The sequence below is a fragment of the Anolis carolinensis genome, chromosome 1, assembly GCF_035594765.1.
Source record: "Anolis carolinensis isolate JA03-04 chromosome 1, rAnoCar3.1.pri, whole genome shotgun sequence".
Taxonomy (NCBI): Eukaryota; Metazoa; Chordata; class Lepidosauria; order Squamata; family Dactyloidae; genus Anolis; species Anolis carolinensis.
In genome coordinates, this window is record NC_085841.1 from 119248441 (window position 1) to 119266345 (window position 17905).

Consider the following 17905-nt stretch of genomic DNA (forward strand, 5'->3'; position numbering starts at 1 on the left):
TAAAGAAGAACAAAAATAAGATAGATAGAAAGAGAGAGAGAGAGAGAGAGAGAGATTCTTGAAAAAGTATAACATCCAAAAATTTATATATGAAATGATTTTTATTGATCAGCCAATTGGCATTATCAAAACACACAATATAAACACAACTTGTCCGGGTAAAAATATAAATATACACGTACAGAAAGAAAATGTGGGAGTGACCAACTTGTAACCAAATATACCTTAATCTTAAGTATGCATCAAATGTCCTCGTCCCTCTTACACAGTATACCAATCTGATCAATATACTCTAATCTAATTTTAGATGCTTTATACAGATAAAGGGCAACTTCTGCTGTTAAAACGGGGTTATAACCAGCTAGTAAATATGTGGTTTTGGCCGCTATATCCCAGCTGATTTCTTAATATAATTGATAAACCTTTTAAAAAAAAACAGAAAATCTAAGAATAGGAAAGTAAAATAGAAAATGGAATATAAAAGAAATCAATAAAAAACAGGAGAAAGAGCGGATTTTCCCACAGACTTTTCTCCCAGACATAATACATTAATCACAATAGACTATTACTTTGTAGAGAATAATAATTTACTGCAGTGCCTATAAAGGATTTAACAGTGGGTGGACAGTGACCAGGAGACCATGCTCTTTTGTATGTAAAACTGAGTTATGATATTCAGAAAATTGAAAAAAATGGAGATTCAGCCCACTGGTTATTCTCAGGGAAGAAGACAAGAATTAAAGGAGGAAATTAATAATTGCTTCAGACTAAACAGATTGCCTGAAGGAAGATATAATATGGGACGCCTTCAGTGCAGTCATTAGGGGCAAATGTATTACTATGGAAATGTGTGTGTTTTTTTTTTTAAAAAAAAGGTACATTAAAGATATTAAAACAGGAAAGAGAAAAAAATATCCCATGCCTTCCAAAAGAAACCCAACAGAAGCAAATAAGGAAAGATGGAAAGAGAGAAGAAAGCAACTGGATGATGTAGAGAAACTGAAGGGACAAAAAATCCACCTGAACACAAGGAAGAACTTCCTGACTTTGAGAAGTGTTCAGCAGTGGAACTCTCTTCCCCGGACTGTGGTGGAGGATCCTTCTTTGGAGGCTTTTAAGCAGAGGCTGGATGGCCATCCATCAGGGGTGCTTTGAGTGTGATTTTCCTGCTTCTTGGCAGAGGGTTGGACTGGATGGCCCGTGAGGTCTCTTCCAACTCTATGATTCTATGAAATGTATGTTAAGAATGATTTCCAGATTAACTCTATAAACAATAAAACTGGATTGGCAAGTTATTTTTAAAAGAGAAAGGGAGCAACTGGATAACAAAATTAAATTAAAAGATGTTGCTGGTCATTGACTGTAATATATATATATATATATATATATATATATATATATATATATAATTAAAAGATGAAAAAGGACAATTAAAAGCAAAGGAGAATTTAAAGAAAATTATGGCAGGTTACTATGAAAAACTTTAGACAAATAAGGATATTGAAAGATTTAGAGGGAATAATAACAAAAAATAGGCCTTCAGACACAATTATCACTGGACAAAAATATAACAGTTAATGAGATAGAAGAGGTAATAAAAACATCAAATCAAACTCATCTCCTGAGCCAGACATTTACCACAAATTTCTGCAAAGCATTTCAAGCAGAAATCTCTTCCGACCTATTAACATTGTTAAATGAGATACTGATCAATAAAATAATCCTAGAGGCATGAAGAAGATCAGAAATAATAATGCTAAAACCTTATAAGGAGGAGGCCAACCCTAATTCAAATATACCGATAATACTATGCAACATGTACTATGAAACCTTTACAAAGGATTTGCAAATAGTTTGAAAGAAATTATTCCAAATTTAATAAAGGAGTGCCATTTTTGGATTCATCAAGAAAGGATGCTAGCAGACCCAATTAGAAATATATTAAACATAATCATGCAACAAGAGAAAAAGAGAAAATATTGATAATAAAATTAGACATATATAAAGCTCAGTAAATCATCAGTATCTGTCCCAAGTATTGGAGAAAGAACTGTGCAGTAATTAAAGAACTGTATAAAGACAATCAGGCAGAAATATTAATTAATGACTTCAAATCAAGAAACAAAAAGCAAGGATGTCCTCTTTCACCATTCCAATTTGCTATGACAATAGAACCATTAGCCAATTTAATCAGGAATGATAAAATATTGCATTTACTCAATTTTAATGCTCATCTTTTTTTTTTTACTAAGTTACCTTCCCAAAATTAGGATGTGCATTAGATTCATGTAATATGGTAAGTACTTTTGGGGTTTCAGAGTTTTGAAAATTGAGGTGCACATTAGATTCAATGGTGCATTAGACTAAATCTGGGTAATTAAAAGATGTAGGATTGGTAAGGAAAACATTAAAAAAAATTATATGCAGACATTGCTATTGATATCCAGAGGCTCACCAGAGGAATCTGTAAAGGAAGAAACAAAAATAGTAATAATAATTGAAAAGATATCAGGTTTAGCCATAAACATTGAAAAATCAGAAATTCTACACAAAATTCTACCCTGGAAAGAGTTAAAAGAAGCGCAAACTACTCTGGGCACAAAACTCGGGGGGAAAGAAGTTAAAGTACTTGGGAGTTTATATCCCTAAGAATCTAAACAATATAATACAAATAAACGACAACAAATTCTGAAAAAAGTCAACAAGAAAATTCAGAATTGGAAAAAAATGGAACTGGGATATAAAAACAGTATTAAGATGGTAAAGATTATGATTTTACCCAAGTTACTATTCCTTTTCCAAGCTTTACCATACAGCAGGCCCGTAGATAGTATTTTGATTTGGAGGAAGATGGGATTTTTGGTTCGGGGGGGGGGGGGGCTGAGTCTGAGTGAGAGGGGATCTACCCTAGCAAAGCTTTTGTATCGTTATCCCAATACCCCCAAGCATATGGGATATATTGAGCATGGTGATCAGATCATGATATGAATAAACATTACAGTTTAAATAATAAATTTAAGGCCTTCTCACAGGCCACCCTGAGAATTTCAGGGGGGGCTGAAGACCCTCAAGCCCCCCCCCCCCCCGGCTACATGCCTGCCATACAGTATTCCAAGCAAAATAGTTAAAAAATGGGATAACTCAATTAAAATGTGGATAGTAGGGGCTAAAAAAAGTAGATTTTCCAACTTGACATTCTAATCTTCGCAAGAAAATGGAGGGTGGGGAGCACCTAGCCAATTAGTGAAAGTACTGGAGTTAGATCTTGACAAGTCAAAACGATGGACTAGAATTGAAAAATCAATGAATGGGTGGGATCATTGCTTGTGTTTAAAGGACAGGATGGATAAGTAAGTAAGTAAGTAAGTAAGAAAGAAAGAAAGAAAGAAAGAAAGAAAGAAAGAAAATAAAAGTGGAGCTCTGATTTCAACATTGGAATTTTGGGAAAATGGCAAACATCCAATAAACAAAATAGACATGTTCCCAATAGGATTATTAAATAACAAAACTGATAGGATATACAGCAAAGTGATAAAAAATGAAACAAAGTGGAATAATAAAGATTGGTGACCTCTTAAATTCTGGTGGAGCAATAAAAGATTGGGAGGAGTTAAAAGACAAATGTGGACAAAGTAACTGGTTATTATGGCATGGAATGACACAGAAGATCACAGAATGGAAGAGAAATGAAAGCCTAGAAGCAAATTTAAATCAATTTTTAAAATGGAAAATAGAGAAGGAGAAAGGAATTGTGGGATTTGTATATAAGAAAATAGTAGGAAAACAATACAATTTGAAAAACCATACTGATTGAGGTATGGAAAGAGGAATTAAATACAGTAGAGTCTCACTTATCCAACATAAACGGGCCGGCAGAATGTTGGATAAGCGAATATGTTGGATAATAAGGAGGCATTAAGGAAAAGCCTATTAAACATCAAATTAGGTTATGATTTTACAAATGAAGCACCAAAACATCATGTTAAACAACAAATTTGGCAGAAAAAGTAGTTCAATACGCAGTAATGCTATGTAGTAATTACTGTATTTATGAATTTAGCACCAAAATATCACGATATATTGAAAACATTGACTACAAAAATGTGTTGGATAATCCAGAATGTTGGATAAGCGAGTGTTGGATAAGTGAGACTCTACTGTAGTAATGAGAAGGACACTGAATACTTGATAAATACAAGTTAAGAAATTAAACACCTAAGGATTAAGGAAACGCAATCAAAAATTCTGAAAAAATGATATTGATCCCCACATCAACTAGTCAATATTACAAAAAGCACATCAAAACTATGTTGGCATAAATGTGATAAAATAGGAACTTTCTTACAGATGTGGTGGGACTGTGATAAGTTACAAAAAATTATATATATAAAAAAGTGAGATGGAAGAAATATTAGGGATAAAAACAGAGTTGAATAAGCAACATTTTTTACCCAGCAAATAGAAAGTATAGACAGGAATAAAGAATGGGCCAAAATTTCACAATCTATATATATATAAGAGTGATGGCATCACGGCAACCCACAAAACAACAAAAGTGCAGGCCCCCCAACCTCGAAATTTGACAACACAACCCATCATCCACGCCTCAAGGTTGATACAATAAAAAGAAAAGAAAAATAAAGTCCTAATTAGAGGGAGAGCAATAATTGTTTTTATCCAATTGCTGCCAGTTTAGAGGGCTAATCTCTGCCCACTTCGTTGCCTAGCAACCAAGGGACAGCCATATTTCAGTTAGGGGACAGGCAAATTTAGGCCTCACTTAGGCTTCTTCCACAGATTATCTAATTTGCACTGGATTATATGACAGTGTAGACTCAAGGCCCTTCCACACAGCTATATAACCCATTTTTAATCTTATATTATCTGCTTTGCACTGGGTTATCTTGACTCCACACTGCCATTAATCCACTTCAGTGTGCATTTTATACAGCTGTGAAGAAGGGGCCTCATATAATCCAGTTCTAAGCAGATAATATAAGATTATCAATAAACAGTAGACTCTCACTTATCCAACATAAACAGGCCGGCAGGATAAGTAAATATATTGGATAATAAGAAGGGATTCAGGAAAAGCCGATCAAACATCAAATTAGGTAATCATTATAAAAATTAAGCACCAAAACATCATATTATACAACAAATTTGACAGAAAAGGTAGTTCCACGCGCAGTAATGCTATGTAGTAATTACAGTAGAGTCTCACTTATCCAACACTCGCTTATCCAACATTCTGGATTATCCAACGCATTTTTGTAGTCAATGTTTTCAATACATCGTGATATTTTGGTGCTAAATTCATACATACAGTAATTACTATATAGCATTACTGCGTATTGAACTACTTTTTCTGCCAAATTTGTTGTCTAACATGATGTTTTGGTGTTTCATTTGTAAAATCAAAACCTAATTTGATATTTAATAGGCTTTTCCTTAACGCCTCCTTATTATCCAACATATTCGCTTATCCAACGTTCTGCCGGCCCATTTATGTTGGATAAGTGAGACTCTACTGTACTGTATTTACAAATTTACCACTAAAATATCACAATGAATTTAAAACACTGACTACAAAAACATTGATTATGAAAAGGCAGACTGTGTTGGATAATCCAGAACATTGTATAAGCGAATGTTGGATAAGTGAGATTCTACTTTGATATGAAATAATTTCTGGGAGAGAATAATGCAGAACAATATAATCTCTAAAACCAGGACAGTAAATAAAGAAAGAAAGTAAATAAAGCAAGGAAATTGGAAATTCCACAAAGGAAACAATCAGGGCCAGCTAACACCTCCCAAGAAAGGATTCTTCCAGAAAGGAAGCTGAGAAGGCAGTGAAGCACTGTGTATTATTATTACTATCATTATTATTATTATTATTATTATTATTATTATTATTATTATTATTGTGTTGCGGTCAACCGTGAAAATGAAAACAATCTGGCTCCAGGTATTCAAAAACACTAAAATCAGAATATATAAAAATTAATGTGGTATAATAAAACAGAACAATACAATCTCTAAAATTAGAACATTAAATAAAGAACAACACTCTGAAAATAGGGGAATTCCACACAGAAAACAATCGGGGCCAGCTAACACCTCCCAACAAAGGATTCCCATCATCAAAGTCTGGCCAATCCTCTGTTTTCTCAGGGCCACAGACAGTAGAAGCACATAAAATATCGCAAACAACACCACTCTGAAAACAAGGCAATTCCAGACTGGAAACAATCAGGGCCAGCTAACACCTCCCAACAAAATATTCCCATCATCAAAGTTTGGCAAATCCTCTTTTTTCTTAGGGCCACAGACAGTAGAAGCACATAAAATATCGCAAACAACACCACTCTGAAAACAAGGTAATTCCAGACAGGAAACAATCAGGGCCAGCTAACACCTCCCAACAAAAAAATCACTCAGGAAGGAAACAGCCAGGCTTTAAAGCTGCAAGGCCATTACATCCTAATTATTTTTCCTAATTGCAGCATTCATACTTGCCTCCAACAGACAAAAAAAAAAACCAATCAGAAATATTGTATATTCACAACCTTTAGGAAATAATATTCCCTGATGGCGCAGCGTGTTAAAGCGCTGAGCTGCTGAACTTCTGGACCGAAAGGCTGCAGGTTTGAATTGGGGGAGCAGAGAGAGCCCCCACTGTTAGCCCCAGCTTCTGCCAACCCAGAAGTTCAAAAACATGTTAATGTGAGTGCATCAATAGGTACTGCTCCGGTGAGAAGGTAACGCCGCTCCATGCAGTCATCCCACATGACCTTGGAGGAGTCTATGGACAACGCCGGCTCTTCGGCTTAGAAATGGAGATGAGCCCCAACCCCCAGAGTCAGACATGACTGGACTTAATGTCAGGGGGAAACGTTTACACTTTACCTTAACTACCACCAATTCCTCAATACTTTATTTCCCATACCACATTCTTCGCCACAGCAACGCGTGGCCGGGCACAGCTAGTATATTATAAAAGCTGCAGAAGCAATGGTTGCCCAGGGTTGGAAAGAGCACAGAAAATGGAAATGTTAAAAATAGTTTGAATACTTAGCAGACTCATGCTGCTGGAAATGGAAGGAGCTGATAACCCAGAGTAAGAGAAAAGAAAATACAAGAAACTGAATCAAGCTATCTCAATGACTGAACAAATAAAATAATATTTAAAAGATAGGTAAAACTCTTCCCGGAGGGAGGGGGGAGAGGGATGGGGAAAAACAGATAGATATACGTACATTGGTATACAAGGATAGAAATAGAAATGTTAAGGATACAGGTTACACCACAAAGATATGAGTAAATATGTGTGTGGGGGGGTATTTTTCCTTTTTTTTCTGTAATGTGAATGTGAAATGTTATATTCTACTTATATAATCTAAAAAAATTAAAAAAGATTTTTAAATTCACGATAAGAGGAGTGGGACATTTATGATAATTTAAATGTACTGAATGATGGAAAACAAAGGAGCATATCTACACTGACCACTTAACAAGGATTGAAAGCATCTCAAAAACACTGTGTTTTAATGACACAAAGAACATGCATTAGGACCCTTCTACACAGCAGAAAATGTGCAGGGAACATTTTCCTTGAGCATTTGGTGCCCACACAGAGGGTCAAAAACCCGCCCTCTTGGCAAGGGGGTGGCCACATTTTAAAAAACTGCTTACAAAAAGTGGAGGTGTCTAAGGGCATTATTTTCACTCTAAAGTACATGATAGAGTTTTTGGAAAAGGGAGGGAGGAATTCTCCCTCTAGAGCAATCTCCTCAGCAGCAGTCTCCACAACCTACACACCTCCAAAGATGCAGACCTTAGTGAAAGATCTGGCTCTTTGGAGGTGTTTAAAAAAAAAACTGGGATTTTTAGGCTTATTCTGGATTAAACTGCATTATCATGAGGTGTCGTTTGATGCCTCGTGATAATCTTCCCTCAACAGCACATTTTTGTCCAGTGTAGATGGAGCACCCGAGGCCTTCATCTCGGATAAGCAAAATCATGGGATACCATGAAATTAGGTCCATAATGTGCATAAGTACATATACTGTAGGTTTAAACTAATTAATGGATGGGTGCTCTGGCGATCTGCATATGCACATTGGGATGGGGGGCTTTGGAGAAGAAAAATTCTCCATGGCCCTGAAGCCACATATACTCTAGATCAGGGGTCCCCAAACTTTTTATGCAGAGGGCCAGTCCACAATCCTTCAGACTGTGGAGGGGCCGAATTATCATTTGGAAAAAAAATACAAATTCCTATGCATACTGCACATGTCTTATTTGTAGTCCAACAACAACAACGAAAGAATACAATATTTAAAAATGAAAACAATTTTAACCAACATAAACCTATTAGGATTTCAATGGAAAGTGTGGGCCTGCTACTGGCCAATGAGATAGTCAAGTTAATTAGGATTGTTGTTGTTGTTGTTGTTGTTGTTGTGTGCCTTCAAGTCATGTCAGACTTTGGCCGAGCCTAAGTCTAAAATTAATTATTTATTTACTGCATTTATTTACTACATTTATATCCCACCCTTCTCACCCCAAAGGGGACTCAGAGCAGTTGTATGTACATACAATATATTATATTATTAGCATAACACAATATTAGCATTATATATTACTATATTGAACTATACCACTATACTATTATATAATATGTAATATATAACATATAATTAATATTATTATATGGTATTACTATTAGTATTATATTGTATAACATAAGATTACTATCAATATTATATGTATCTACAATTTATTATATTATTAAAACTGAAATAAAAATATTATATTATAAAACTGAGGGTGGGGGCCAGGTAAATGACCTTGGAGGGCCACATCCGGCCCCCGGGCCTTAGTTTGGGGACCCCTGCTCTAGATCCTGGAGCTGGGTTAGAACTGAACTCTGGTATGTTTAAGGACTACCTAGGTCTCAACCTGGTTTGCTTCTGTCATGTCTGCTTTTATTCCACATTACTTGGTCACTGTATATGTGCCCAAGAGTTCTAGATTTTTTTTAAAAGAAAAGATATGGATTCTGCTGTAAACAGAATTGTATTAGTTCATTCCCAATAACCTGTTTTACAGTTTGGGAGGAATAATTTGTGCTTTGATTCAAAGTAACTCTTAATTTAAGGTGTTTTAACACTAGTCTAGTGATAAAATCGAGAGATTTTGCAATAGTGCTTCTGTCCCATCCCTGAATCAGACTAATACCCCAGAGCAGTAGTTATCAACCTGTGGGTCCACAGGTGTTTTGACCTACAATTCCCAGAAATCCCAGCCAGTTTACCAACTGTTAGGATTTCTGGGACTAGAAGGGACCCACATGTTGAAAACTACTGCCCTAGAGGCTTCATTTCCATTTTGCTCATACCAGAAAAAAAATCTACATTCAGGTGAATTTTTATCGTTAAGAAAGGCAATAAACACAAGCAAGCATTCACCCAGACATGGTCCATTCACTAAGCATTGCATAGTCTTCAATGAAAGTTACTCATATGTAAAAGAAATTATGTATGATATTAGGGAGTGGACTATGGGAGACCGATACTTGTCTTCAGTAGCAGAAACTTCTGTAGAAGCTTTGGGTTGAGAAATCCAGAGGTACTTACAAAACCTTTGTCACGCTGTGTCCAAGCTCTTAACAATTAGCTTCTATAAAAGAAAGATAGAAGGGGGAGAAAAGGAAAAAAGAAATGTGGTAGCACCCTTAAGATGTAATTTAAAGGCTAATTTCTTTAACCATGTAGGACTTGTGTAACACCTGGGACTTCCTTCCCCTTGTCCACTCTCTGTGATCTTAAAAACCAATCAGTATCCAAGGCATTTTGAGCATTATTAGAGTGGAAATGCAGAGGGATCCCCTGAAAGCACATTGAACTACTCAACTGGTGGTGTGAAATGTCCAAAAGCAGGAAACAGTTGGATCAAAAAAATATCTTCCTCTTCATTAGTTTTGGATCTAGGATTACAGATACTGTGATTTCAATACTACATACATTTGAGCCACATGGAAACATGGAGATTTGTTATGACTATCTAAACTTGATAATTGGAAGCCAAATCTGCAATGCTATCATCCCTTCCTTTCATACCTCCAGTATGTTGCCTGACCACATAAAAGTTCAAGCCTTTAAGTGCAGCATACAGCTGTAAATACTGGTTTTGAAGCTTTTTTCTTTTAAAAATGCTGTTATATAGTACACAAAGGAAATGACAGAAAATGCACAATATAATGAACTAAGCACACATTAATATTGAGTTGACTATATCTCAAAAAATACATTTTTGAATCCCATCCCTATAACATAAATGTTCACACACAGGCAAAGAGATGAGCTCTTCTTACTGTTGAATAGTAAATATTTGTTGCAGTGTGGTATTGCAGTCCATTACCAGGATCCATGCTCAGGAGTTTCACTATGCAGAAAGGATACTTTTCTTGAGAAATAAATATTTTTCCTGAGAAAGATTTTCCAATTTTCCATTTCAGTGGTTAAAACCATCACAAACAATTCATCACCACATTTCCACATGGTAACTAAAGCCATCCAAGAGGCATAAATGTAAAATAAAGAACTACCATGGCATGTATCAAGGGAAACAGAAACCCACCAAGAAATTCTAAATAGTTAATACAAATGTAAAGTTGGCTCTAAAATAGAAGGTACCAAGATCGGGGACCTCTCACTGACCCTTTAATCATAGCTGTTAATGTAATCTTTCTATACCATCTGTCTAAACAGATTTAGATGTTACATGTATGAAAGCTTCGCTGAAAAGAAATAGCAAGACATGCCTCTGATCCTAATTATAGTTAGAATATTCAAGTATTTCAGATTCTGTTCTATTATTACTGACAGTCAAACTAACTTTTATAATACAGAAGTAACAAGACATTGTAGTCAACGCTTGTTGTTTTTTTCGTGTTTGTTCAGCAGTTTTGTTGTACTTGTTGAGATAACTCCAAGTAACTTTATTCTTAAATTAAAGCACAGAAGTTTTGTTAGAGTCTTCTCTTTTCATCTAGCGCCATCCTTACTGTTCTCATTGTTGTCCCTTATTATCTTCAAGGGTGCATCAATGGGTTCATCTACACTGTAATATTAATGATTAATTTTTTATTAGTCCCTGAAGAAGATCATTAAATATTACTAGGCCAAAAAACACTTCGGGTTAATTGGAAAAATAAAATAATCTTTTCTAACACCCTGAGATTTTAGGTGCATCTACACTGTAGAATTAATGCATTTCTCACCACTTTGACATGTATCAATGCTATGGAATGTTGGGGTTCCCCCCCCCCCCAATAACTGCTTCTTAGTATAGCGCCTCACACAATACAACAGATAGGTGAGTTATCATACATCTTATTTCTTATTCATTGTTCTTACAATTAGAGAGGAACAGTTGCTCTAGTTTGGTCTGGCATGTCATTCAGATCAGAGCATGAACACTTGCTGATGACCATAGCAGATTTAGTTTAGAAATTTGGTTTCATTCTTCTGTCTTCTTTAGAAAGATAAGGTGAGTCTCCAATGTATAACACAATGGTCCAAAGCACAATTCAGAAATTAATGCATTGTGTTGAGATCTACATGACAAAAGCAGTTAACCATGGGCTTTTGAGTCACAATGGTTGCATGTGGAATGCAGCCCGATCTTATGTATTGTTGCCTAGGAATCATTTCCAGTATTTTAAATACGATTTGATTCCAAAGTGGCAACTAGGACACATGTTATTTTATCTGGATGATGGCTTTTTTAATGTCAAAAGCGACTTGAGAACATACTGGGAGTTGCTTCTGGTGTGAGAGAATTGGCCATCTACAGAGACATTGCCCAGGTGACGCCCGGATGTGTTAGGATCCTGCTGGGAGGCTTCTCTCATGTCCCTGGATGATGGCTATAAGACACTAAAGATGAAATCCTATTCACACTTAGCCTGTAATATGTGCAGCTTAACTATGTGGGACTTAACAAACCTGCAGGCTTGACACATATTTATATTCCTGATAGAAAAAAACCAAAAGGTAAACTTTTTTTTCCCAAACTGGATAGAGCATTTGCAAGTTTTGGATTTCTTAATCAAAATATTCCCTAGCCATTTCTTTTAAAAAAATCCTTTCTTCTGGCATAACATGTGATGATGTTTATAAGGCTTAGTACCCAGATAGTATGCATAAGATTGGAGCCATATGTACGTGAATGCAGCAAAATGCCTGCTTGAATCAACATAGAGAGAGAGAGAGAGAGAGAGAATAATAACTACTCTGAAAATCCCTGCAAACATGCACAGAACAGCACCTTTTATAGTTAATGTTGCTAATTATTTCTAGTGACAAAAAATAATCAAAAAGTTCCACAATTCTCCCCAGAAAAGACAAGAGACTTAACTTTGTTAATAATTCTGAACATATTAATCTTGTAGGTGCTGCTTACAAGATTCTGTAAGTTAAAATGTAATTGTCTTTAGTTTTGGTTGCAATACAAGTATGCATTTTAATTATTTTGCTACACTTCCTGAGTGATGAAGACATCTGCTTTTTATCTTATCCCAAAAGGTGGAGTCTTCATTGGTGCAGTGCTTTCCACAATATCTACCGCATCATAGCTTTCATTAGTGGGTGTGAGCATAGGCCTTGATGTAGAAGTTTAAAAATGTGACTATTTGGCCCAGGGGCAAATAGTACTACACGTTGAGCAACATAATGCCAGTTCTGGACACTCTTTATATCTGGGAACTCCTAGCTTTGAGGTGTGTCATCTGCCTTCATCTTTCTTTTGCAGATGTCAAAGATACTACATACAGACCTACATCCAATTACCAGTTTTGATTAGAATAGCTCCATTGAATCTTTGTGTTGACATAGCATGACCCTAGTGATTTAATTGGTGTACTCTTGTTGGAATTATCAGTTGTATGTAGGTCATACACACTCTGAAACGTCCATCATTTAGCATTCAGATCAGATGTAAGTCCAGAGGTCCCCAAACTAAGGCCTGGGGGCCGGATGCGGCCCATCGAAGCCATTTATCCGGCCCCCATGGCACAAGGGCAGAAGGGGGTTAGACTAAAACCCTTGTTGTTGTTGTTGTTGTTGTTGTTGTTATATTTTATGACACAGCAAACAAGATAGATATGCTGGATTTCATATCACAAAATCACATTATTATTATTATTATTATTATTATTATTATTATTATTATTAACATTGAGGCTGGGTGGCTTTTGCTAGTGCTTTTGATGCACAAAGGCAGAAGGGGATTGGACTCAATGGCCCAAGGGGTCTCCTCCAACCCTCTTTATTATTATTAATTATTATTATTATTATTATTATTATTATTATTATTATTATTATTATTATTATTATTATTATTAACATTGAGGCTGGGTGGCCATCTGTCAGGGGTGCTTTGTTTGTGCTTTTGGTGCACAAAGGCAAAAGGAGGTTGGACTTAATGGCCCAAGGAGTCTCCTCCAACCCTCTTTATTATTATTATTATTATTATTATTATTATTATTATTATTATTATTATTATTATTAACATTGAGGCTGGGTGGCCATCTGTCAGAGGTGCTTTGCTTGTGCTTTTGATGCACAAAGGCAGAAGGGGATTGGACTTAATGGCCCAAAGGGTCTCATTGTTGTTGTTGTTGTTGTTGTTATTTTATTGTATGACACAGCAAACAAGATAGATATGCTGGATTTATTGTTATTATTATTATTATTATTATTATTTCTCGGTGGCCAACTATAGTCTGGCCCTCCAACGGTCCGAAGGATCGTGAACCAGCCCCCTGTTTAAAAAGTTTGGGGTCCCCTGGAATTACTGCTGTTTGACACCACATTAGCTCCCATGACTCAATGTTAAGGATTTAAGATGTTCTAGTTTGGTGATATACCAGCATTCTTCAGCAGTGAAAGCTAAAACTACAATAATCCCATAGCATTAAGCCGTGACAGTTAAAGTGGTGTCAAACTGCATTCCTTCTACATTGTGGTGCTCACTGACAAGACTGGAAATAAGCAGTATTTTTGAATAGGATGCTGTGGTCAGGGAAGAAGTCAAACCACATTATTTATATCCCAGTTTCCAAAGAAGTCGGAGTCATATGCATGGTTCTTCTCATACTTATCATCACTAAAATTATCTGAGCAGATTAGACTTCAGTGCCATGAAGGCACTCACACTAGCTGTAAGCTGTTTTGTTGATAGCTAGCTTCAAAAACATTGATCCCAAAAGTGTCTGGCCAAGAGTTTGATATATTTTACCAAAAAAGCTATGTGGTTTTTGGCTAATCTTTAATGCAGAATTTCCAGTGGTCTTTTTCATGCTTTTTTGACAAGTTCTTGGCATGTGATTGCAAGAAACAAATGGCCAAGGGCACCGTGATAGTGAGACATGGAGGGAAGTGTCAAGGCAGGAGAAGGATTTTGACTTGGAGATGCTTTTTCTAATTCATATCTTGGGAGGGCAGTTCCATGGAGGAAGGTGCTATGACCTCTGGCACAGACAATTGGCAATGCCACCTCTCCTAGATCACATTGACTCTGAGGGCTGCCCTTCACACCACCCAAATAGTCACACATTAGGAAACAGGCATCTCTGAGCCAACAGCTTTCACATCCTAATGCTGCCTCCTCCACCTCCTTGCATAATCCCAGAGAAAGTACAATATCTTGAGTGACACAGTTCCATTCTTGGTCTTCTTGCTTCTTGGAATCCCTTGAAGCAGTGGTTCTCAACCTATGGGTCCCCGGGTGTTTTGGCCTACAACTCCCAGAAATCCCAGCCAGTTTACCAGCTGTTAGGGTTTCTGGGCATTGAAGGCCCAAACATCTGGGGACCCATAGGTTGAGAACCCTGCCTTAAAGTAAATGAATAAAGATGGAGGCTCTCTTTACAGTTTGGTGTAGTGAATTAAAATATGAATCCTTATGTAATGTTATGGATTCAACCATCCGTGACTTGAAAATACTAAAACAAAATCCAAAAAGCAAATCTAAATTTAATCCATTTTATTTAAGGGGCATCATTTTACTATACAATCAACTGGTTTTGATATCCATTGTGTCCTGGAACCAAATCCCAGTAGATACCGAGGGACCACTGTACTTTAAATAAAGAAATAAGTGGAACTGAGCAGTTCACCTTAAAATAATCAGTGGTGATGAGGGGACTACTGAGCCAGTATGTATGTGTATGTGTGTGCATGTGGAAAGAGAGGAAGGCTGTCTGACTGGCTGGCTTTTTCAATTTACTTGGCTAGATTTCTGGATTAGATTGGTTTTATTTGGGTAAATTGCAAAACATAATTCAATAAGAGATCTAGACAATATACATTAACAGGGAAAAAGAAACATAGCAGCTAAAAACAAAGCAGTTTATAAGTAAAAGTAATTATCGGTGGAATGGAAATATGTATAAAATAACAATTTGGACTGGGATGTAATTAAAAAATAATAACAAAGGGAAAGTGAACAGGTTAGTTTTCATTTCTTTTGTTATTATCTGCCTTGAAACTAATAAAAGTGTTTTATCTTCAAAGCAAAATATAATGACTCAGGTTTAGATAATCAGAGAGCTTCACCCACAGTTTAGCTTTTGCAGTTTCCCATGGGTAAGGAAGGTAGCCTTGCTACAAGAAGCTTATTTTCTTTTAATATTCTAAAATATTTTGTTATTTTGACACTTTGTTTAAAAAATAGCTGGAAAAAAAGAACACGACTTGGGGTCTGGGGTTTGTGATGTGTATTGCTACTGAAGGAGGATTAGCTAGTTCAGTGGTTCTCACCTTGTGGGTCCTGAGGTGTTTTGGCCTACAACTCCCAGAAATTCCAGCCAATTTACTAGCTGTTAGGATTTCTGGGAATTGAAGGCCAAAACATCTGGGGACCCACAGGTTGAGAACCACTGAGCTAGTTGGTGCCTGTATTGCTTCTGCATCCCACTATGCAAATGCCTCATGGACTATCACAGTGAGTTAGCCCACAAAGTAGATAGTTCCATACTTCTTATCAACAAATATTTCAATAACAGTGCTGGTTAACAATACTTCTTCCATCAGGGCTGATTACAGTGAATAATGGTTGGCATTCACTATATTATAAAATGATCATTTGGCATATAGCATAATTTGGGCGCCCTTGGTGTTGTTGTATTTGAGTATTTCATTCACCTCTTTGAGACAATACCATGACTAAACATTGAAGACTCTGATGCCATTCATTATATACTTCTCTATCACTGAGGCATGGAAAGATAAGCAATATTTCCAGAGTAAGAGAAGATCAGTACCTTGAATCCATATGATGACAAGATGCTGGACCATGTCTTATCTCAGCCTGACTCTATGAATTCGTATATTCTTGTTTCCATTTTACAGATAGCTGGGGCTTTATGGTGGTATTTTGTATCAAAAGGAATTGAGTACCTGGATACAGTGTTTTTCATCTTAAGAAAGAAATTTAACCAAATCAGTTTTCTACATGTCTACCATCATTACACCATGTTTACTTTATGGTGGATCGGCATAAAATGGGTTGCAGGAGGACAAGGTGAGTAACCCTGTAATCATATAAGTTACAAAAAGTAAAACTGATACTGGAAGAAAATAATTTTACACTTAAGTACATATTTTTCGTATTATTGTAACAGGGTAAGTGTGTGTTTAGTTCAGTAGTGCTAAAGTTGTAAGATACACAATGAAATATGATAAGGAATGTTTGCATTTTTGCCCCTGCCTTCAAGTCGGCTTCGACTTATGACAACCAAGTGAATGAGAGACATGCAGGTGACCCCTGTCCTCAACTTGCAGACTTAGCATCATTGCTTCTCTGATTAAGTCTATCAGAGAATGAGGTCTTTCTCTTTTCCTGCTTTCCCGTACCTTATCAATCAATGTCGTCTTTTCTAGTGATTCATGCCTTCTCATGATATGGCCAAAGTATGACAGCCTCAGTTTATTCACATTGCCCTCTAGGGAGCGTTCAGGCCTGATTTGTTCATAGGTGAGGCCAAACTAACAAGCACATCTTTCACCATCTACACATTGATTTGGGGATATGCATATGCAACTGTACACACAGATATTTTCCCATGGGCTGGAACATGGGAAGTTCAAGTCACAAGCAAAGTTTTGCAGTATTACCTGTTTTCACTTTGTGTCCAGATGCACAAGACATGAAGGCAGGGCAGAGCTACTGAGTGCAACCCCCCCCCCCTTGCCTGTCAGGTTAGTGCCATTCATTAACACCTCACCAGAGTGAAGATACAGTAGAGTCTCATTTATCCAACATAAATGGGCCAGCAGAACCTTGGATAAGCAAATATTTTGGATAATAAGGAGGGATTAAGGAAAAGCCTATTAAACATCAAATTAGGTTATGATTTTGCAAATTAAGCACCAAAACATCATGTTATACAACAAATTTGACAGAAAAAGTAGTTCAATAAGCAGTAATGTTATGTTGGAATTACTGTATTTACGAATTTAACACCAAAATATCACGATATATTGAAAACATTGACTACAAAAATGCATTAGATAATCCAGAACCTTGGATAAGCGAGTCTTGGATAAGTGAGAATCTACTGTATAGACTTCCTTGTCTGGGAAATGTGGGGGAGGAAAGGAGCATATGACAGAAGCCCTAGAGATTATGAAACAGTCTTCTCTTGAGCATAAAGGTACAACTGTGGTGCAGATTTTGCATGTAAAATCTCCTTTTGGCATTTTAAGACTACTTGCAGTATGAAGCAACACAGAAGGTTCTGCAACCATGAAAAAAAGATAAACATGTTCTAATTGTGTGCAGCTGCTTCATCAGCAACACTTCCTTGGTGATTAAAGGATTTACCACAGCC

The 17905-nt window shown here is 36.4% G+C and overlaps 1 protein-coding gene across 1 annotated transcript in view; it reads left to right on the forward strand.

The window, feature by feature from the left end:
* elovl4 (ELOVL fatty acid elongase 4) overlaps window positions 1-17905 on the forward strand; it is a 61450-nt gene that overhangs the window by 35584 nt on the left and 7961 nt on the right. The window contains exon 4 of the mRNA XM_003215694.4: window positions 16425-16596. Coding sequence (XP_003215742.1) covers window positions 16425-16596 — 172 coding nt within the window. The remainder of the gene's footprint in view (window positions 1-16424; window positions 16597-17905) is intronic.